The sequence below is a fragment of the Charadrius vociferus genome, unplaced genomic scaffold, assembly GCF_000708025.1.
Source record: "Charadrius vociferus isolate BGI_N301 unplaced genomic scaffold, ASM70802v2 scaffold163, whole genome shotgun sequence".
Classification (NCBI taxonomy): domain Eukaryota; kingdom Metazoa; phylum Chordata; class Aves; order Charadriiformes; family Charadriidae; genus Charadrius; species Charadrius vociferus.
The window spans coordinates 21716513-21739125 of record NW_009648332.1 but is presented as its reverse complement, the minus strand read 5'-3'; the positions used below and the strand labels follow the sequence as shown (position 1 = coordinate 21739125).

Sequence of the window (22613 nt, the reverse complement as noted above, 5' to 3'; positions counted from 1 at the left end):
AAGAAACAGTCTCAGAGAGAAGAAAAAAAGCCTAGTATAGACAGCTAATTTATACTGATAATTAACTGCTAGAAATAGATTCAGTGGATCTGATTCAGATTGCTCTCCCACCGCTGTAATTCTTCGAGTCTGGCTGTGTTAACAACATGACACTATTACAGAGAATCATAACGATCAATACAATTATGGCTGTAGTCACTGTCCTATGGGCATTATTTTTTCTTAACAAAGAGTGTTCAGAATCTGTTACTAGGCCTGTTTGTGAGGCCAGAACATCACACTAAATCACTATCTATAGTAACAAATAAAGAAAACTATTTAAATGCTGTATTGTGAACATGTCTGCACAGCTACAGAAGTTAACTGTAGCACATAAAGACATACAAAAACTAGATTTAGTCTAGTTAAATTACATACCCATTCTATGACCCAGGAAATCCCCCAGTAAGGCAGCCAGCAGTCCATGGCAAACACACACAATCTCAGCCGAAGTCCATGCTATCCCATTGCCATTGGGATTGTTATGTGACCTAGCAAAAGTGAAGCTAGTTTGGGTCTTACGCTTCCCAGCTTCAGGATGTGTTAAGCATATGAAACCTTAGATAAACAAAGACATCATTTAGAAGAGTTTTCACACTGCAAAAGACCTAACATTGCAGGGAATGAGAGAAATTAACACCACTGCTGAAGTAAAAAGAGGCATGATTTTCTACCATTCCCATTGATATGGAACCGGACTGAAAAATCACAGTCCAAAGTCTAAGGTCTTCTGCATCTATGTCTGCTCTATAGCAAGCCACAGCTATTTACACAGGAAAGAAAACATGCATCAAGTGGAGTAATTGCCTTACAAAAACTTGTAGGAGTGGATAGTTTAGGGTAAAGGACTTGTTTTTCCATATTTGAAGTGATAATAAATTATGTAGAAATATATACTGTAGGAATACAGAAGTGTAATTACACACAGCATAAATACAGATCATATTCATGCTATGTATAAAGCTATGCTACACACAGCTCAAAATACACACAGCATAAACATGTTATGTATGTTCACACATTCATATTTTATATTTTTGTATTCTCAGGTCACCATTCTCAGTTAAGCTCTATAGGCCCTATTAAAACTATGATTTTCTAGCCTACTGGCTTTCTCAGTTCATTTCAATATGGACTGACAACGAAGTTATGTAAATACAGCCACTTTTGTATGTTGCAGAGATTCACAATGGTTTTCACAAAATGAGAGAATCTTGCAAATGACTGAGTTTTTTCAAAGCACCGTTTCCAGGGCAGAAGCCGTTTCACACTAGACAGCACAGTGGCTGCACTTGCCTACCTCGGTTAAAACAAATAGGAAGCAGCCAACAAGAGACAAGGTAGAAAATCCCTTTTAGGGGAGACTAGACACAGCATACATTTCTCAATGGATGTGTTCATCAACAGCAAGCACTTTTTAAAGCCCTTAAGTGTTTGAAGGACTGGAAATTAATTTGTTTTCCAATTCCAAAGTGAATCATATGCTCCAAACAGATTTTCAAGTCAATGAAACATGACCTTGTATGATCTAATTAAACAACTCAAAGGTATTGGTTGTTTTAAGATCCCTCTGGATACACTTCAGTTCAAATGCACACACATCATCTGTATGTACAAGCTCATAAATCTACAAAAAATGCAAATCAGATCATTAATGCTTCGAATTTGACAGTCTTACCACAGTTTTCTAAAGGGTAGAACATGAAAGATTCCTGAATTATATATACTCTTTTTGCAACTTAAAGAACACATGAAATATATACTGGAAGCAGAACATCAAATACTTTTCTTTGGCTTCCAAATATCTGGCCCATAATCAGGTATAAACTAACCAAATTCTCCGAAACCCACCATTCCAGTGTCTTCTCTGGATGATGTCCTGACCCTTTGAATGGAGCATTGGACCAGATGATAACCTTTGAAGGTCCCTTTCAATCTAAATTTTTCTATGATTTTATCTTAATTCTCTGCATTTTGTGAATTGACTTCTCTGCTCCAGTGCACATGACTATCTTTATTAAATTAGAAAAAATCTGTGATTTTTTTCTTTTTTTTCCCAGTCTTTTGTCTTTAGCATTTCTCCTGTGATCTTCTTTCTCCACTCTCAATTTTAGCTCAGATCTCTGAGTAGACCTTATCTCTCATCTGCAGTCTTTCCAAGAATCCTTCACATTTCCTATAGAGATTCATTGTCGTACACATACACACTTGCTCCTCTTACTTCCCATAAATGCCTGCGTGTCTGACAAGAACGCCGCCTCAAATGCCAACACGAGTATCTTTGGGGGTACCATTGATTCCTGTATTTCCCTTTCCTTTTTCCCATTCACATTTTCCTCTACTTTTTTTTTTTTTTCTGTTTAATCTCCAGAATCCTACCTGCTCTTTTCTCTTCTTTCTTAATGGTATCCTTCATAAATCACCTTTCTCCACTTTGGCCTGTCACACCCTGTAATTGTGCTCTCCCTCCTCTCATTGACCCTTCCTAGCTCATATCAACAACGTGGCCATAGCTACAGACACGTTTGTGCAGCCAGAAAACCCACTCAAGAAGGATGCTGCCAGGGAAAACTGGGCTGCTACCGTTTGATTTTTCCTTCTTACCACCATCAGTCAAATGCAACAACAGCTGCCTCTTTTACCTATATATAAAGCTGACTCTAGAACTAGGGAAATGAAAGGAAAATGAGTGCCATGCAGGGACATATTTCTTCACCAAGTTTTTCTTTACTCCAGATTCAGACCCTAATCCTACAATTGGATCCACATGGCTGGCTGTGTTAATCGAAATATGGGACGAAGGTGTAGGCTACAAGCAACAGTTTTGCCGTGCTGCCCTTCTAGGACATGGCCCCTTGCCACTCACAGGCTATATGTGTCTGACCTCTGGCTGTGCCGCTCACACAACTTTGCCGAAGGAGCACTCCTGGTCTGCGGAGCAGGCTCATGAAAAAGGCTGGCTGATCTACCCGGAAGCTGAAGCCAATGCTTAACTCAGTCGGCTGTTTCCAATATTTATAAAATAAAATAAACACACCAGATCTCACTAAACAACTAATCACCTACAGCATGTACATGATTTTCTTTTTTTACCTTTTTTTTTTTTTTTTCAAACCAAAACTATTTTAGGTGTGACAAAACATGTGAAACAAGTGGAAAAACATTTCCAAATACCTTTGCTCTCAGAAAATGTTTAATGATTGAAGAGATTAAGGGATTGGGGTTTTTTACTACTTTAAAAAAAATCCATTTTTCCTGAAAATTCAAACTAGTCTATGAAGCTTCAGGCCAGCAACATTTAAAAAGATTGAGTTACAGCATGCCATTCTGAATGTAGCACGTTATGAATTCCATATCCCTCAGCAAGAGTGACATATTTAATGATTAAGCCAAGTCACTCAACTCTATTTCTATTTTATTTTTTTTTCCCAGCCAGTATTAACTTTATAAGTATATTTCAAATGGCAAGAGGGAAAATAGCAGAATAGTGAATTTGTCTGCAATAAAGGAATAACTATTAAGGTCTTACGACTTTACAAAGTTGGAGTTCTGTGTGAATGGTATCATGTGTAAATTAGCCCAATGTTAGCAAATGCTTATTATCCTGCTATTTTAAAGTATCCAATTTTCCATGTGCTCCAGCTCTTCCCTGCATTCTGTCCTTCATTTTACATGAGCTTTTCCTGCAAAGACAGCAGCAAAAATTGCCATACTAGATCAGATCTCTGGTCACATTAAGTTCAATATCCAATAAAAGCCAGTTCTTTACTGAAGAAAAATAGGAGAAAAAAAGTCCCCTCACTTGCTCTATGCTGATGTAGATAAGAGTAAAACCTCCTTCCTGACCTCCGTGACAACTGATTTATGCCCAGAAGCATGAGTTTTAATTACAATGACATAAAGATGGTCAATTTATTTCCTTGCGCTTACTCACTCATGAACATGCATTTCCTCCTTCCAGCAAAGAGTAATTATCTCTTTGCAATTATCAGCGCAGATGTGGCAAAGTTAGGATTTTCATGATTGTCTGCTAAGACCTGGAGCCCTGAAGAATATATGCTCTGCCAGATTTTTCCGCTGGCCTCAGTATTAATGAGTCCCTTGAAAAAAGTGCTTTCTGCCTGAGGTAGGATTTTGCAACAGACATTGCCAAAACTGTGAAATATAGGTAGAGGAAATGGTATTGCAAACTCTTTGTCTTTGTCTTCCATAAAGTGTATTCTAAAGGGTATGATACAATTTGAGTTTCTCCAAGGTTTGTTCCTACTTGCATTTTATACCTATATGTGCATAGATACATGTATGTGCCTGTATAGTTTGACACCTCTACGGCTCAGTTGCCGGGAATTATTTTATTCAAGGAAGTCATAGACACATGGAAAAAGATAGAATTGGAAGGGACAGGCATGCAGGTATCGTTTGGCCTACCTGTGTTTCTAAGATAGGATCAGCTGACTTGTGTCACACTGCACTTTTGTCTCTAACCTATTTTTAAGGATCCAAAATAGACCTTATGGCTCCCAGTGGATATCTTATGCCAAAGTTTTGTTGCCTTATTATCATTAGAAATATCTTCCTGAAGTGTGACTTGGTTCATCCTTGGTACAGGTCAAACCCATGAATTCTTCACTTGTTTACTATGGTTTCAGGGAACAGTGTGTTCTCTTTTTTGTACTGAAAGGCTGTTACTGTGTCCCATTTCCTCTCCTTGTCTTTTGACTGCACAGCCCTACTTTCTTAGTCTCTCCTCACAAGCCATATTTTCTAGACCTGTGATTATTCTCATTGCTCTCCTCTGAATTCTTCCCAATTGATCCAAATCTTCCTTGCAGTGCAGAACTCAAAGTGGACTCAGTATCCAATATTTTTTAGACCATTTCCCCAATTTCTTATGTTCACCTATAAAGGTAATTTTGTCTTTAACACACTCAAAAGTTTCATTTGACCCTGCTTTACCACATAACTTAATAAGCAAACTTTGTATACCATCATTCACATCTTTTATGAAAACACCGACCAGAGCAAACCCAGGACAACCCCAAACAATACTCAATAGACCCTCCCAGTTTGACAGGGAACCTTTGACAATCACTTTCTAGGCAGGATTACACAAGTTTTATGCCCCCTTTATGGTGGTTTCACATAGATTTTTCTCCTTGGTTCGTATATGAAAATTTTATTAAAGACAATATCAAACCCTTATGGTAATTAGAGTAACTACCACTGTCTGTAACCCTCTTGTTCTTGACAGATTTGTTCAAAACACACACTAGCAATTCTGACATGGCTGCAGGCAGTTTGCTAAATATCCTGGTATGAAGTTCCTCTGTCTTGGGGTGTCATCAACTCCATGTTTTTGCTGAGCTTTAAGAGTGTATGCCTATCCCAACTTGTTGACAGTGCGCATGTTCATAATCTTACCTCAGAACATTTATCAGAGTCATATTGCAAAAAGACTGACCATTACCAAGGATCTCCAACTTTTTCTTGTTATTTTCAAAATAAAAATGCATATTAAACTTCAAGCTGTAGCACGAGACATCTGATAAGCACTACTAATCAAGTGCATGCATACTAATTTATCAACACGAACTTTATTTTGTTTAAAGCTTCCTTACTTACCTTTCAAAAAGTCTGGATGACATTCTTACTACATGGTATTTGAATTTATTATAGGAAAAATGACTCAATGCCTGTATCAGAGGCTGGAAGGAGAAGCAGTTTACTGACCATCACCACGAAAGCAATCGTGAACTGTAGATTAAATGAATTCAAAATTGTATCCGCAGTACGAGTCTTCAGGTGAACCTAGAAACAAATTTGTCACAAGGTCAGGAATTTCCTAATTAAAGAATAAATGAGTTGAGGGAGAAGAAGGAATTGAAAAACACATTTACCAAAAATCAACATTTTCTTGGGGACATGCCGAGAGCAATTTTGGGATCCATTGTTGAAGTTTTAAAATGGAAAACTGCCAAAATAAAGATCTGAATCCACAGTTTTCCATGTGCCGGTCAGATGGCATAAATACCAATCCAGGGAAAGACTCTTGCTTGATAATTATTTCACTAATTACACAAAGAGATACTGCTCCAGCAATATTTTAAGCAATTCATCATGTAAATAAAGTATAATGAAAAGAAAAAAAAAAGTCTGCTGCTTAATTTAGAACAGAAATAAGTAGTTCAATCTCCTGAACTCTATTTTCCTCTCATTGAATTAGGTCCAAATCAAAATGTCTTGTTCAAGAGCTGAAGAAAGAAAATGTTTCAGAAAATTATTTTTTTCCTGTCTTTAGCACACTCAGAAATCTACAGACATAAATATCCAGTAAGTAGTATACAATGAGAGACAATGGAACAAAAATACTTTATAAAATAAAGAAATGAGATACAATTTTAGGTCTTTTCTAGCTGATTACTGAGATGTGCAGTTTCTCTGAATGATAGTGACCATGAAAGAGTTGATCTGGGTTAAAAAACCTCTTGAAAATGAAAGAAAATACAGCCTTAAAAAACACCTTGTAAAACAACAAAAAATGACAAATCAGTTTTGAACAGATCCTAAAAATATGCCTTTCTGTGGAACATAATCGAAGTTTAGTGTGAGCACACCTGGACAGAGCATGCTGAAAAAGAATTTATGTAGAATACATATCTATTGCGTAAGCAGTTTAATGAGTCTTACTTTAAGCCTTGTTGATCTGGCTTGGGCAAAATACACCATCAGACTACATCAGCAGGTACAGAAGTGGAGCGAGCTAATCCTGGAAAGGAAGCCTTTATACTAAGAACTGTCTCGAATTTTACAGAAACTTACTTTGTGGACGGCTTAAGTGCTAAATGATCTTTTTCCTTCAGAAAAAGATGGTTGTGAGTAGGATACAGGTTTACATCATTTTAATGACCATGTTTACAGGTAAATATTTTCTTTTTGTGAAATTATATGTGCACTTAGACTGTATTGAATGTGTAGTATCTTGTCCAGACTGCTTACTTGTACTTGCTTGACAGTTATATAGTGTCAAGGAACTGTAAAGGCAGAAGGCTGTAAATAGATTTCTAACCAGAGGTGCGTATCAAAAGTGTAACTTGGATAATACTTTTATAATTCTTTAATCAAACAAGCGGCATTCAGCAGAATTATGCTTGAATAATTGCTTTTGTCATCCTGTTTCTTCAGTAAACCTTTGCTGCTAAATTTGAAACAGATAGTTTAATTAAGAGGTTAACAGAAAAGAGCTACCCTATAGTAATAATGTGTAAGCAAAAAAAGAAGACACCTATGAGTGGTGTTATCAAACTGAGTCAAAGGAGCTGTTTCATCTCTGTTTTGAATAAAACTTCACAGGAGGAAAAATTAATAATTACCTATAAAAATATGATTAAAATATTCAAATTATATGAAATTTTAGGTAGGTGTGTAACACATTTAGAAGAGAAAATGCTGACTGGTTTTACTTTACTTTTTACTTAAAAACACAAATATGTTTAGCTGAGCTAATGCATGTAACCAGTGAAAAGAAAATAACAGTTGTCCTTGCAGTTGCTTTTGGTACGTCTTACATCTTTTGAGAATACTGTTTTTTACATGCTAAACTTCTCCTCCAACCTGAGCTATTTGAACTGCTTATACAGTTCTATAAATATTGACTAATCCTTTTATCTAGAGTGCTTTTATCTTGAGTGACAGTGGTCTTTGCTTGTATAGCAATTGGCAGATAACAAGCAATATCAATGCTGCTTGTAAGAACAGCTGATTTATTTATTCTTGATATGAAAAAATGGCTTATTATTTATCTTTTGGTGTGACCTATATTTATTTTTGTGCTAATCTTATTATGAAACAGTAGGCATATAGATGCGAGTGTATAGATATATTTATCTGTACATACAACCACACAAAGTAATTATTTTGCAACGTATTATTAACATCATTACTTAAAAATAAGCATTGTATTCAGACACTGAAATGCTTATGAAATTACACATGTTTAAGTGGCTCTATGATAGTTACTCTGCATTTAGTAACTGATGTTATTCATTTTCTATAGGCAAAGAATATACTAACAGTAACAAGTGTACCTCCTCATAAAACTAATTTTATTTCTTTATTAGATATTGATGTTTTTGTTATCAAATGTGCTATCTAAATTTAAAGATAGAAACATATGTGATTTCCAAAGAAGTTTAGCATTCTCATGACATCATTTCATTAATTTTATGTCCTATTTGATGAAGTAGAGAACAACACAGACACTGAACATTATTGTAAAGTCAGGTTCAGTTTATGCATCGGTTTCATCCTTTCCAGACACAAATCACTATTGCAAGGTGTGACTCAGACCACAAGTTACCAGTCAAAGGTGGTGCCTCGCAGGTGCTGTGGCATAATAAATATACACAGAGTCATCATTCATGAAAATGCAGCAACTGAGTATCTAGCCATTCACTATGCTGATTTTTTCTACGTAAGGTTTTATAGGGGCTCCTAGTCTACAAATCTTTAAGCACACCCTGACCACTCTGAAGCCCTATGAGAAGGCTAAGTACATCCCTGATCCTACTGCTTTGAGGCTGCCCTGATTTTTGTCTCTGACACAAAAATCCAGAGAGATCTGCATTTCTACAGCCGTCACATTAAGAGTGAGTTGTATACAATACCTTTGGACACACTGTTCTTGATGTCAAAGCAGGGAAGGGAGCAATACCAGGCAGGAGATGTACTAAGACATTGACCAAAACAGCAAACAGCTCACAGTAACTTCACTTTTCATATACTAGAACAGCAAAAGCAGGACAAGTCGCTAACACAGAAATTGCCACAAACTGGGCAAACCAGACATCGTTCTGGTCCCCCGTCAGGAACGGTTTGGGAAGTGCACTTCCCTTTGAGAAAGTCAGTCCCAATGATTCATATTTCTGCCAGATGCCACTATACATTAAGGTATACATAGACATCTCACGTTGGACTAAATATGAGCCTGGCTGGAAAACAGAGAGAGACTGCTGCTGTAAAACACTACTGCCAGACCAGGGGGGTGGCACTAGCTTTGTTTGATAATCTTAAGCTTCAAGTGGAAACTACATGCTAAAATTGAAGACTCATGAGTGAGGAAGCTTACTGCAGAGAAAGCCTTTTACGTACATGCTATGACCACTTCACTCTGGCTAATCTTTCAAACAAATCTCAACCGATTCTCAGTTCCCTTCTGGCTCTCCTGTAACTTACCACTCTCTGAGACAGGTCTAGTTACAACTGTGATGGAATAAAGTGGACAGGCAAGGAATTAGCCCGAGTAACTACATTTATCTACTGTTATTTGAAGCAATTGATTGTGGCTGAATGCTGCTCTGTAATTTTCCATGAAAAAAGGCTGCGTTTTGCTGTAAAAATAAAGATTGATGTGAATTTTTATGTAAAATAAGGGGTGGTGTCTGGTACCTAGCTGCAACTCTGTGAGTATCAGCGTACTTCATTATCTAATTTACAGGCACCGGTTTTGCTGTGGGGACAGGTGTAATTATGTCTATTAACTGCTTTGTGATGATGCTACTGGTTTGAAAACTAGCTGCAAAGTATTTCTTATTTTTCTCTAGAATAACTATGAAGGGAAGTGGAAGTATTAGGAGTTGCACTTAGCATGAGTTTTCAAAAAAGTATTTGGATTTTTGACTCCTTCCAGGGGAGATAAGAAACAGATTTTCCCTGATACATTGCATGCATATTGGTCACTTGATTGCTCAAGGGAGAAGTTACTATAATTACCGCTTTATAGATGAACAACAGTGCAGAGGGATAACAGATTAGTTTTACAAAAGGAACAGATTTGTTTTTCTTTGTGAAGTCTGATCCAGTAGACATACTTAGGTCACATCTATCAAATTACAGTGAAGTTGAATGAGGAGTGCTCGTTTTACTCAATATACCAGAAGCCAAGGATTATATGGAAGAAGAGGAAATACAAGTCTGTATAGCCCAACGTCTACAGAAGTGGTCTCATTACCAAGCTCTGAGATGTTTGAGAAAATATTCCTTTCATCTTTTCTTGCTTTATATTTTGAATATAGGAGAGGTAAAGAAAGTTCCACTGTAGATGCACAGTATCAGGAATATTCTGCTGGGACATACAGGTTCAAACCCCTTCAACAGCTTCTCTCAGATCCTCACATCCCCAGTGAACTCTCCTCATAGTATGAGACCATGGTTGATGGACCAGAAATCACTACTGCTACCTTGTTTTTGGAAGAATTGAGATCCGTTGTTCATTTGTGAATAACTGCAGTACGCACCTAACCCTGAAATGTGGCAGCTGCTCACTCATTGTGGACGGGGTGCATCTCACTGCATCTTGCCCAGACCACTGATAGGATGGAGTTTAAGCTCTTTGGCTTTCTTATGGTCACACTGTGTGACTGCCTCCTCACTCTGTGAATTTCCTTCTCCAGATAGCCAGCTCGCTGTACATACATTTTGCAGGGATGTTCACCTACTTGTCAGTTTGTCCCACTGTATCATATAATACTTATAAGTGCTGTGGCTCTCTCTTGAAGATTGTTGCTCCATGATGTTTCATATGGGACCAGGAGTACTAGTCTGTAATTCTTCTATTGTTTGAATGAATGTGAAAGAGAAGGAAAGACCAGCAGACTACACTCCAACTCATCAACATACTGTATTATGAATATGAATTAAGCAACAATTCTTAGCTTTTTGTATGTGATAAATAATTCATTTCCTCTCAAAGCATTCTAGATTTAAACCACAGAATAGGTGGGAAACAATTACTTGATTACGTCTTTTAGAGGTGATGTTTATCTCAATTTCATCACATTATCCATATCCAAACTGTCAATTTGTTTGCTTTGTTGCTCCAAAATGTGATTATCACTAAGGTATTTATATAATACTTTGCACAAGAAAAGCATGGCATGTGAATAGTATTTTTATATTTAACATATTTTAGACTTGTGAGTCAATCATCTATTTATCAAGACATTCCCCTCTAATTAAAGATAATTTAATACAACGCGTTATTAAAAATGTCATTCTGGGCTCCAGTTATCCAATCCAGAATGTCTAATTCCTTGTTTATTCTTCAGGTACTCACTGTGATGAAGACATCAACGAATGTTACACGAATCCTTGCCAAAATGGTGGAATCTGTGAGAATTTTCCTGGGAATTACACTTGCCATTGCCCACCTGCAGACAAAGAAGGGATTTATTATGGTGGCTGGAACTGTACAGAAGTGCTCCGTGGCTGTACTGATCAGCAATGCCAAAACAATGGAATATGTATCCCACATTTAAAAAATGGCCAACATGGATTCAGCTGTGTATGTTCACCTGGGTATACTGGAATATACTGCGAAACCGTAACCACATTTTCTTTTCAAGGAAACAGTTTCCTTTTGTTGAAGAACCCTGTGACTCCTAAAAAGGAATTTTTCTATAATATAAACCTGAGGTTTCAGACTGTGCAACCTACAGCTTTTTTGTTTTACCGAGGGGAGAAAAACACCTTTGCGAAGCTGGAGTTACTGAATGGCTACTTACACTTATCTGTGCAAGTCAATAACCAGCCACAGGCTCTTTTGCATATTTCACATAATGTCAGTGATGGAGAATGGCATTCAGTGGAGGTAACCTTGGCAAGAGCTGTTACTCTTAATTTGCTTGACAGCTCTTGTGTAGAGTCATGTCTCAATAAAACATCTGCTATGATAGATAACGATCACGTGATGCTTGCATTTCAGAGCACGTTTTTGGGCGGCTTACCAGTGGGGAATATTAGCAGCAACTCTCTACTTAACACCTATAATATACGTTCTGCACCTTCATTTGTAGGCTGTCTTCAGGACATTGAAATAGACTTGAATGTTATTACTCCAGAGAATGTGTCACCTGAATCATCTTTAAATGTCAGGACAGGATGTACTAAAAAGGACTGGTGTGAAACCCACCCTTGTCAGAACAGGGGACGCTGTACCAACCTGTGGCTGAGCTACCACTGCAATTGCTACCGGCCCTACACAGGGCCAAGCTGTGCAACAGGTAAGGCAATGTTGCTGGCATTCGTGTTTTAAGTGGTTGCTGAAAACATGATCGTAAACAATCTTGTTTACCTGGTGATGAAACGGCATGACCCTTGGGATCTCTGCAGATTATTCTTAACTGGTAAGAAAGTGCAAGAGGTTAGTAGTAGCACGCCTTTGTTATTTTCTAGGTATCTTCCCAGGAAGGCTGCTTGTCAGCCTGACAAAAAAAAAGTCAGGCTAGACTGGTGGATTCCACTCATCCAGTTTTAAAATCTTCTTAGTGCTCTTAGCACGCCATAAACTCTGGAAAACTGTAGTTCACTGGAGGTTATGTGCCCCAAGTAAAATTTAGAAAGCAACCGAGTCACTTGGAGTTTAAGTCTTACTTTCAAAGCATTCTTTGAAAAATTTATCCTCAAGCTCTCTAGGCTTTTATAAAGAAACTCATTTAAGGCAATGAAAGGCAAGCAAAACTACTGCAAGTTAAAAAAAGACATTCCATTTTTAAAAAATGAACGAGATTACGCTATTAAGTTAATCTGATTAGCCCAAGGAGAAGGCAGGGCTTCAGAGGCTGGAAACAGGGCCCATTCATCTCTCAGCTGCTCCCAAGGCAGCTCTGGACAATGGCTAACGAGAGCTGCTTGTTGACCAGAGGGAAACGTGTCCATGTCTCAGCCCACAAAAGAGCACATCTCAGCAAACAGCCTCTTTGGCAGTGACAAGCAGGAATACAAAAGCTGTAGATGCCCGTAGTGCTTTCCCTGCTCCAAATGATCTTTCCAAGTGCAGGCTGAGGCAAAGTGGAAGGACAGCAGGAAGTCCCTGTCCAGATCCCTGCAATACTGCATCTGCTGTGTGAAACCCTCCGGACTTGTAGATACAGCACCCCTCAGGAACATTTTGGGGTGGACTCTGCAATCCTTCCTCAGCAAAAGTTTTAGGGAATTCAAACAAACAGTTTCATTTAAGGAAGTTGTACAGGACTGAGTCTTCCACGCGGTGGCCTTGCCCCTGCATCCCTCTCTGCCCCCTTACTAACCATGCGCACATTGTCAATCATAGCAATGTTAGGGAGGAAGAAATACATACATACATACACATATACATGCATACATATGTTTTTATATATATATTTGCCAAGTGGAGTGGAAAAAATGAAGTGCAACAGCAGAGCCATGGTCAGATTGGAATGGACAGATCCTAAACTGGTGTAAACTGGTGTGGCTGTACTGCTGCCAGTGAAGCTACAATGATTTACATCAGCTGAACAACTGGCCCCAGGAGTTTATTGAATGCATTGCTGCAGAAAGCTGTAGCTTGAAATACATTTCAAAATGTTTAAATACAATTTCATTTTGTATGCTATACTTAATAGTTATCAATACTTTTCAATAGTTTTTCTTTTTGGTTTTATTGCAAAATGACAAAGTCTGAGAGGTAATTGTAACAGACTTCTTTGAAGTCTAGCTGTAATTTATCCAAAGATTTGGAAAGCAACTTTAGAGTATAGGACAACATCTGGTAAATATGTTTGCCTCCTTATATGAAGCAAAATTAAAACCAGTCAGGGCCAGGAGAGGCTTATACTGGCATTAGAACTGTTAAGAATGATTAGAAAGCATGCATTATTTATTTTTTTTCCTGCTGACCACAATATTCCTTGCAAATCATGGCACCATGCCATTTTGATACATAGGTTCTAGATGTATGCCATATTTAAAAGACTGTGGCAGGTTTCTTAAAAGGCAGAGTGAGGGAGACTTGTGGTAAAGGATAACATAAGAAATGCTAGTGTCTTTTTGAAGAAAAGTTGCTGCCAAGTATTTAATTGACAAGAGGCAATATTTTCTCTACATATACAAAATAACAAACAGATGTTGACTCATTTTGATCAACATCCAGATGTTGTGACCCAAGAGGTTAATATTGACCAAGGTGATGCTAGCCATCTCATCAAACGGAAGATCAGATTGATGAGATAGATATATATGTGTATTTATGAATAGAGAGAAACGCAACAAAGTAATTGTAAACATGAAATATCTCTTTGAAGATTAGTGCTTCCTTCAAATACTGCAAACGTGTAATCCTCAGTTTAGCAGAAATTTTCTTTTTACCCTCATGAAAAAATGTCTCAGTCTCTAGTACCGCTTTACAGAGAAGATATAACTTAGGGAGATTTAATGCCTCAAAACACCCATTTCAACAAATATTTATTTCTACACAGCAGAGTTTTAACAAGGAGATGTAGGTATATAGGTAATCTGATTCACAGAATGAAAATATTTCAAATTTAACTTATTGTCTGTTTAGGAACAAGTAAGGGATCTATTCCTGTTGCTAAATAATATTACCATGCCACATAGTAGTGCAGTGTGGTTATTAAGGGTTTGTTGGGGCTTCACAGTCAGTCCCTTTTTTCATTGGGTTTTTTAATGTAGTCGTAAAAAAAAGTAGTGCTGCAGGCGGAAACTTGGCCTATGAGGTCTTGCTCTAGGAGTTTTACAGCACAAAAGAGGACTGACTCTTTAGCTATGTGAACATTTAAAAAAAGCTTGGTTTATTCTTTCTATGAATTTGATATATTAAAAATAGCCCTTGAAAGTGTTTAGGCAGGAAGTCTATAATATTGAGGACAAGATCACGAAACCTAAAGTGTAAAAATAGAAACACTTTGTTGTGCTTTAATGAGATGATTCATCAGAATAAAATACGGTTTGGGCTACATATTTTGTATCCTTACAAGTCTGAAAATCATTACTGGAAATAAAGAGTAGGGGAGAGAGACAGATGGTTTTGGTTTAATCATTTTAATTGATAAGCACCAAAAAAAACCAAAAAAAAAAGAAAAAAAAAAGAAAAAGGCTTACTCAATCCTGCATCATTTTCCCCCTACGACACCGTAGCATTATGGGCACTCACAGGACTGAGCGGGATTCATAACTGGATGCAAGCTGATGTAACTGGATACAAGCCGATGTGTAGGAGCAGTTGTTGAACCCCAGCAACAGAAAATCTGTCAGAGGACTGGGGAGCCCATGGAGCACCAAAGAGGTGCCCTATTTGGAAATTTTGCACAAAGGGAATTTGCTAAGCAGCTTTTGGTGATTTCTACAACTGGAATCAGTGCAAAAACCATCACAAAGTTCCAGAATTACATTAATTTCCATGGTCATCAGAGGATCAAAGCAGCTAGGTTCTTTTCAAAATGATCTTTCTGAGGACCAATCCAGGAAACTGTAGAAATCTGTCCTTGTTTAACCATTTGAAAACACAGCATTACACAGAGCATGATAAAGGGGAAAAATATGACAAATAATATAACATCTGGTCCTGTACTGGGGCTTAATGCTAGAGCCGTGGAAGCCAAGAGGAATTTTGAAATAGAAGCTATTTACAGCTGGATCAAGTCTTTATTCATCCATAAATACCAGCACATCTTACTACCATACGTAAATATTACTAGAAGTAGCTATTTGATCATTGCATTGGCTCCCTTGTCATTTAGCCCTAACTATTTTATTTTTCTCCCTTCTTCTCTTTCTTTTTATCTTTTCCTACATCTCTAACCTCAAGAGTACATTCCAGGCCGGTTTGGATCTGAGGACTCCTCAGGCTATGCTGCTTTTTCTTTTGATGCCACTCAGAATGAAAATTTGAACATATCAATGTTTGTCCGAACACGCAAATCTTCTGGCTTATTACTGGCTCTGAGAAACAGTACTTACCTCTATGTAAGAGTCTACTTGGAAGGTGGGAAACTCACAATGTTAGCTCTTAATTCCATGAAGTTATTAGGGAAACACTCCATGAATGATGGAAACTTTTACTTAATAACACTAAAAATAGAACCAAATAAGGTGGAATTGTTCCAGTCCTCTCAATACCTAGGCTTTGTTTCTACTCCAGTACTAACCATCCAAAGTAAGGATATTCTTTACATTGGAGGCCTACCAGATAACAAAGAAACTCATAGAAATGGCAGGTATTTCAAAGGCTGCATCCAAGATGTAAGAGTGAATAACCAGCTGCTGGAGTTCTTCCCCATCACCAATCCACTGAATTCTCTTATCACCCGAACTCTGATCAATGTCACCCAAGGCTGCACTGGTGACAACCTCTGCAAGGTAAGCATGACATTTTTTAGAGTATTTCCATCTGTCTCTAATGAGGAATTTCTTTTAATTTTTTGTACATATTCATACATTATTTGATGATGATGACATCTTAGGAAAATATGTAAAAATGCTAGAAAGAGCAGATTTTGTTGAGTTATGCTACATATGATGAATATTAGCAGCAAAATGTATTTGCATAAGGAGAATTAAAATATTTTAAGGTTATTTCTTAGTATACTGTTTCTCAATAACTGTTTTTCACCAATTATTGAACATGCTGTGCTGTCATAGTACTGGTCTTTATCACTTTCCATCTGAAAAAACCAGAGTTCTCCTTTTTGCCAAACAGTCCCCCATCCTAAGAGCTGGGAGTCCACCAGCTTTTATTCATACTTAGATTGTCTTTTTTCTTTCCCCATAGTCCAACCCTTGCCACAATGGTGGCGTGTGCTATTCAATCTGGGATGACTTCACTTGCACGTGCCCCCCTAACACAGCGGGGAAGGCATGTGAGGAAGTTAAGTGGTGTGAGCTTGGGCTCTGTCCTCACGAAGCACAATGCCAGCTGGTTCACCAAGGATTTGAATGTAGGTACATTTCAGTTTTTCTTATCATCTTTGGAGTCTAGAAAAAACAGAAAATTTCATCAGCATTTCCTTAAAACTCAATATTCACTGCCTTTAAATTTCATTCAAATGTTAGTTCTATACTAAAATAATAATTGTGTCAATTGTAAGCAACATTAACGGGAAGACTCTGCCCTACCAAACCCATAAATTTTCAACCAGACCCCCTGACACAGACACATTCAACATAAGTTGCTGAGGTTGTGCAATAGATCAGTACACTGCCGGAGTGTTAGTGTACCCCTCATACTTTCGCTGCAAAGAGATAAGAGGATACCCAGTGATGGATTAACATTAGGATGTTCTGCATCCTCCTGAAAAGACAAGCTACATGACGTACATTGCATCATTTGATTTTCTTAAATGTTAGATATCTTTGAAGAAAGTCACATTAATACCAGCAGTACAGTTACTCAACTAGTATCTTCATAAGAAGCGCTTGCATGCCAAGCAGTCTATTTGAAAATTGATGACCATTAGCTGTCTTAAGAACATTAGGCACCCTGTGTATCTCTCTCCTTCTCCACTTCCCTTCTCCTTCCCACCCTAGAGTGGAATTTAGAAAGCAAGTAAGGATTTTGAAGCAATATTTTTTTCTTTTTGCTATCAAAGAAAGCCCTAACAATGCTCTGAAGGAAGATAAATATACACACACAGTCTGATGGAAGCTGTTAGAATGACTGACTCTCAGGAATGGGAAGGTTGGTCAACAAAAGATTTCTGTCTTAGACAATTTTCTGACAGACCAGTATGATGCTATTTTTGTTGAGATTGTTAGAATCAGCATTGCAGCACTTGTTAAAATTTATAACTGAATTTAAAATAATTGCACTTCTCTAATAGACGTCTTTAATTATAACATCAAAGTACATTCTCTCATAAACTTTACTATTGCATATTATGGTAGAAAATAAACACACACAGACCGAGAAGCGAAAAGAATCTGAACTGTTTCCAATTGCTAAGCTCAAGGTCATTTACACTGTTAGATCACCTTTAGATTTCTGTACTGGTTTATGTGGCAATATAGGGAGATTCCCTAATAGATATTCAAAAATTCCTGCAGCTCTATTTGCAACCAGTTGTTTTCTTAACTACTACATAGACTTGTTGTTCAACACAGGGTAATGAAAAAAAGGAGTTTTACTGGCTAGTGAGCTCTCTGCCAGCCTGGTGTCTTATGCTCTGGATAACCTTTCAAGCTAAGGCAGAAAAAGAGTTGTTTTCTGGGGGCTGTGGCTATAGTTCCATTTAGATGGCTACAATTAGCAAGCCCTTTAGGAAAACACGCACTCCAAAAAAAGAGAAAAATTCAGTACAGGAAGCTGATGCGGGAAACATCAAGTAATAGCAAAACTGTATGCACAGTGTCACAACCGAGAGTAAAAGCACATCCAGATGGCTTGCTCTGCTCAGGACTTAATAAGACTTCTATAGGCATATTTTAGCTTTATGAACTTAAAAAACTCAGCTTTGTGAGACATGTAAAAAATCAGAAATAGTTTTGAAAAGCTCTGACTTTCATTTTCAATATGGTTTCCTTTGAGGAAACATTTCCTCTGAGAAAGACACCACATTTGACGTGCCAGGCAATGTGGTTACACCTCTGCTGACTTAGTATCAGGATATACAGTCAATAATTTCATACTGGGACTCCCAGGGGTTCTTTTCACCAAGATTTACTGAGCCCAGAGACAGTTCAGCCCCCCCCCCATCTTAGGGCTAGAACCTTGCAAAGCTAAATTTGTCTGAAGTACAAACAGAAGACATTCCTTCCTGTCTCTCCTCCCTGTCTATAATCCCCATAAATCTCAGAACATGCAAATTTAAAGCCCAGTGAGTTAGTGTGTTTTAGTAGAAACCATGCTAATGAATGATGTCAAATACCTTCGTGAAGATGTCCGTACAACACCCATAATGTTGTCCTCCATTCATTTTCAGTCACCGCAGTTCAAACTGAGTACTTTGCTGCCCTCCCAGTCCTGCCAGTACAGGCTCGGTGCTGCCAGCAGGGCTGTGGCAGTGCATACACAGCGGGAGAAGCTGGCTTTAACGTGACATGCACGGCTATTCTTACATTGATTTTGAAAGGGCTTTTTGCCAACTGACTTCAATTAAATTAATCCTGTTTGCATCAGGGAGAGTAAATTGGGATCCAATCAAATACTTTCTAAACTCGCTTTAGTGGTTTTTCTAAGAAAAGAGGAATTGAGAAAAAAGGTTCACCCTGTTCAGACCTGTCATGGGGAATAACTAGCTGCCAATACTTAGAGAACAAATGTAAAATGACAAATATATACCTTCTTTTGAAATACCCTCTCAGCCTCAGGTTTAAGTTGTATACAATCATGATCACGTCTCCTCTTTGCCTAAAGAGGAAAAAGAGAGATAACATCAATTTAGAATTGTATCTTTTGAATCATAACTTGAGGTGATGCAAAGCAACACACTTTTGATGTCAATATAGCCGGTGCTGGCACTGCCCTGTAATTTCTATAACCATAAGGGGCAGGCAAGGATAACTGAAACACTGGTGGAATTTGATCTTTTTTTTCAGAAAACCCAAAAGGACTTACATGATGGGGAGCATGGGGCACTGAAGAGAGATTGTTCCACATGTACTAGTTTAAAGTTGGCCTGGTTTCTCAATTATTATCTTTGCACAGGTCTTGCTAACGCAGTGTTTAGTGGCCGAAGCAGTGCGATATTTTACAGAAGCAACGGGAAAATCAGCAGGGACCTCACCAATATCGTATTTGGCTTTCGAACTAGGGACACTGACGTGATACTGCTGTATGCCGAGAAGGAGCCAGAGTTTGTTACCATCAGTATTCACAACTCCAAATTACACTTTCAATTGCAAAGCGGCAACAGCTTTTATAAGCTGACCCTTGCTAGTTCCCTGCCTGTGAGCGATGGGAAATGGCATCAAGTGATGGTCTCTATGGTAGAGCCTCTGTCCCAGTTCTCTAGATGGCACATTGATATAGATAACAAGAGAGATACCTCAACGAGCACAACTGCCGCAGGAAACCTCAACTTTTTAAGAGAAGAGACAGACATCTATGTGGCTGACAAGGCTTTTGACAGTCTGGATGGCCTGCGAGGATGTATGAGCACCATAGGAATCAGTGGCATTTATCTCTCATACTTTGAAAATGCTGACATCCTGACTAAAAAACCTCAAGAGGAGCAATTTCTCAAAATATCCGCAAACCCTGCTCTTACTGGCTGTTTGCAGGTAGATGTCTGCAGCTCAGATCCCTGTATGCATGAGGGGATATGCGAAGACTTCTATACTTCCTACCGTTGCATATGTCCCAAAGGATGGACTGGCACCCATTGCGAAGTCAACATCGATGAATGCTTTTCAAACCCCTGCATTCATGGAAACTGCACTGACGGGATCACCTCTTACGAGTGCAGTTGTGAACCTGGTTACAGAGGGGTAAATTGTGAAGAGGACATAGACAACTGCCGGGGCCATCAGTGTGCAAATGGGGCCACTTGCGTAGATGGGATTAACGGATATTCTTGCCTGTGTGCTGGTAACTTCACTGGAAAATTTTGCAGGTACTACAAACAAGGCAGATCCATATGATTTTGTCAGGTCTTTTCTGAAGGTTTATTACACCATTGGTGTCTCCATTTTAAATGTGCATTTAATAAACTGCACATTGCAGACCTGTATGTTGTCTGTTATGCATCTATTTGTATATTAATCATAGCGGCAGATTTAATGTATAAAGAGTCTGCAGTACAGGTCAAATAGATGTGGATTGAGGCGATGGAGAGATGGCAGCTGAGGCAGAGACTGATGAGGCAGAGGAAGGAGAGAGGGAACAAGGCACAGCTCTGCTGCCAGCCTAGGTCACACAAGCTCTCTGATGACAGGATTACAAGTCCAAAGTTTTTCTGCCCACCCACAGCATCTTTGCTTTGCAGGTATTTTGCTCCAAGCTTGCTCTCTCAGCCCAGCAATCCTGGTGGCTGCAGGCACCACACAGCCCATTCTTTTCATCATTTCTGAGGCCCCCTCACGTGCCTCTTCTCAGACACTCCCCTGTAAAGGCTGCAGGCTCTTCCCTGGCCTCTCTCTCCTTTACTTGCCCTTCTCTGCACACCATAAACTTCTCCCTTCTGAGCATGTCCCATGCTGCCAGAGAAGGCAAAATCCTTCTCCTTCCTCCAGAGGACTCCAACAAACCCAGTCTGCTGTAGCCTGAAGGATGGAAACAGACAATTGTCTTCATGCTGCCCAGCCTCAGTCTTTGAGGGGATAATTATACAATAGCCAATTTTTGTTGGCTTTTTTTGAGCAGTGAGGACATCCTGAAATTTGCAGATGCCTTATATTGGCCAGTGTGGCCAATCTTATATGTTAATTCTCTCTTTTGAATTCTTCTACTAAGCTGTCCGGGTATCACATAGAACCCCATCACGTAGGTAGAGTGTTGCCCTTCTTTTTTTTTTCCTTGCCAAGAAATGAAACATTAACTTGCCAGTAAATACTTGGAAAAGGAAACCCAAATTCAGCAAATAAAGAAAAAGTTAATCAAAACACATTCTGTGAGTCTTAAACCTCAGTTCCTGATCTCTTTCCTTTGGATGATACCCCCAGCCAGTAACAGGATCACTCCCCCCTTTCAGTTGCTGCCTGCCACTAACCATGAGCATCCCAAGTACCCCAGGCACCATGTGTGTCAATACAGACAGATGTGGGGTTTCCTTTCCAAAGAGGAAACCAAGGAGGCACTAAGTACGTGCAGCCCCTGAAACCATGTGCTCATTTACAAGTAAAATGTAATGCCTTTCCCCATTGGTATTGAATATTTGCCAACAGGAGCACGGCTCCCTCTATTTGGGGACTAACAGCACTCGATTCTGCATTCAAATAACAAATTTGCAAGGTAGATCTCATTATTTTCCACTAAAGTAGTGGACTAGAGTGAAGTGAAAATCTGAGAGAGCATCAGACATCCAGAAACAAGGAGTGTGCAAATAACAACTGCCAATCCCTTCTTATTTACCTAGATACAGAAGATTACCATATACAGTTTGTGGGAATGAAGAGAGAAACCTCACATGTTTCAACTATGGCAACTGCACTGACCTCAGCGGCGAGTTGACATGCGTGTGCCTACCTGGATTTGCTGGAGAACGGTGAGATGCTTTGCCCAGCAGATCTTTGTGGAGCAACTCTTCCAAAAGCCGTTCCAGAAGGGTTGAGAGGGTAATAGCCACAGGGGTTTTGCCCTCCTGCAGAAACACAGACAAAGCAGTTGCTTTGTTCTGCAGTTCCTTGCTTCAGTGACTTTGAGGGCCAAAAAGTATAGCACTTTTACTTAGACAAAGATCACAAATTAATGCAGCAAGATTCAATCCAACATAGCATCATTAACGCCAGCACAAGACATTATTTCTTAAACAGTGCTTACTTCTACATGCCTGTGTTTTAGATTCCATGCCCATTTTGTATATGACAAGCTGTAATGTTATCTTTTTATAGGTGGGGACACATAAACACGTATATCCTGTTCATATATTAAAATCAGCTACAATACACTGATACATGAATATGCAAAGCCGTTTCATTTTCACACATACGCATTGTGAATATACAATCTATTCTCCCACAGGGATTGTATGAAATGACATACCTGGTGGTACTGCAGCTTGTGACTTTCTTACTGAATGCTGAAGTATGAAAACAGAATAATTATTTAAAAAAGAACTTGAGAAATACTTTTTACATGTTATAGTTTATTCTGAAACAGAAGGGGCCTT

The 22613-nt window shown here is 38.6% G+C and overlaps 1 protein-coding gene across 1 annotated transcript in view; it reads left to right on the top strand.

Annotated features, from left to right (window-relative positions):
- CRB1 (crumbs family member 1, photoreceptor morphogenesis associated) overlaps positions 1–22613 on the top strand; it is a 75448-nt gene that overhangs the window by 25503 nt on the left and 27332 nt on the right. The window contains exons 6-10 of the mRNA XM_009884931.1: positions 11142–12095; positions 15659–16209; positions 16622–16787; positions 19493–20399; positions 21861–21989. Coding sequence (XP_009883233.1) covers positions 11142–12095; positions 15659–16209; positions 16622–16787; positions 19493–20399; positions 21861–21989 — 2707 coding nt within the window. The remainder of the gene's footprint in view (positions 1–11141; positions 12096–15658; positions 16210–16621; positions 16788–19492; positions 20400–21860; positions 21990–22613) is intronic.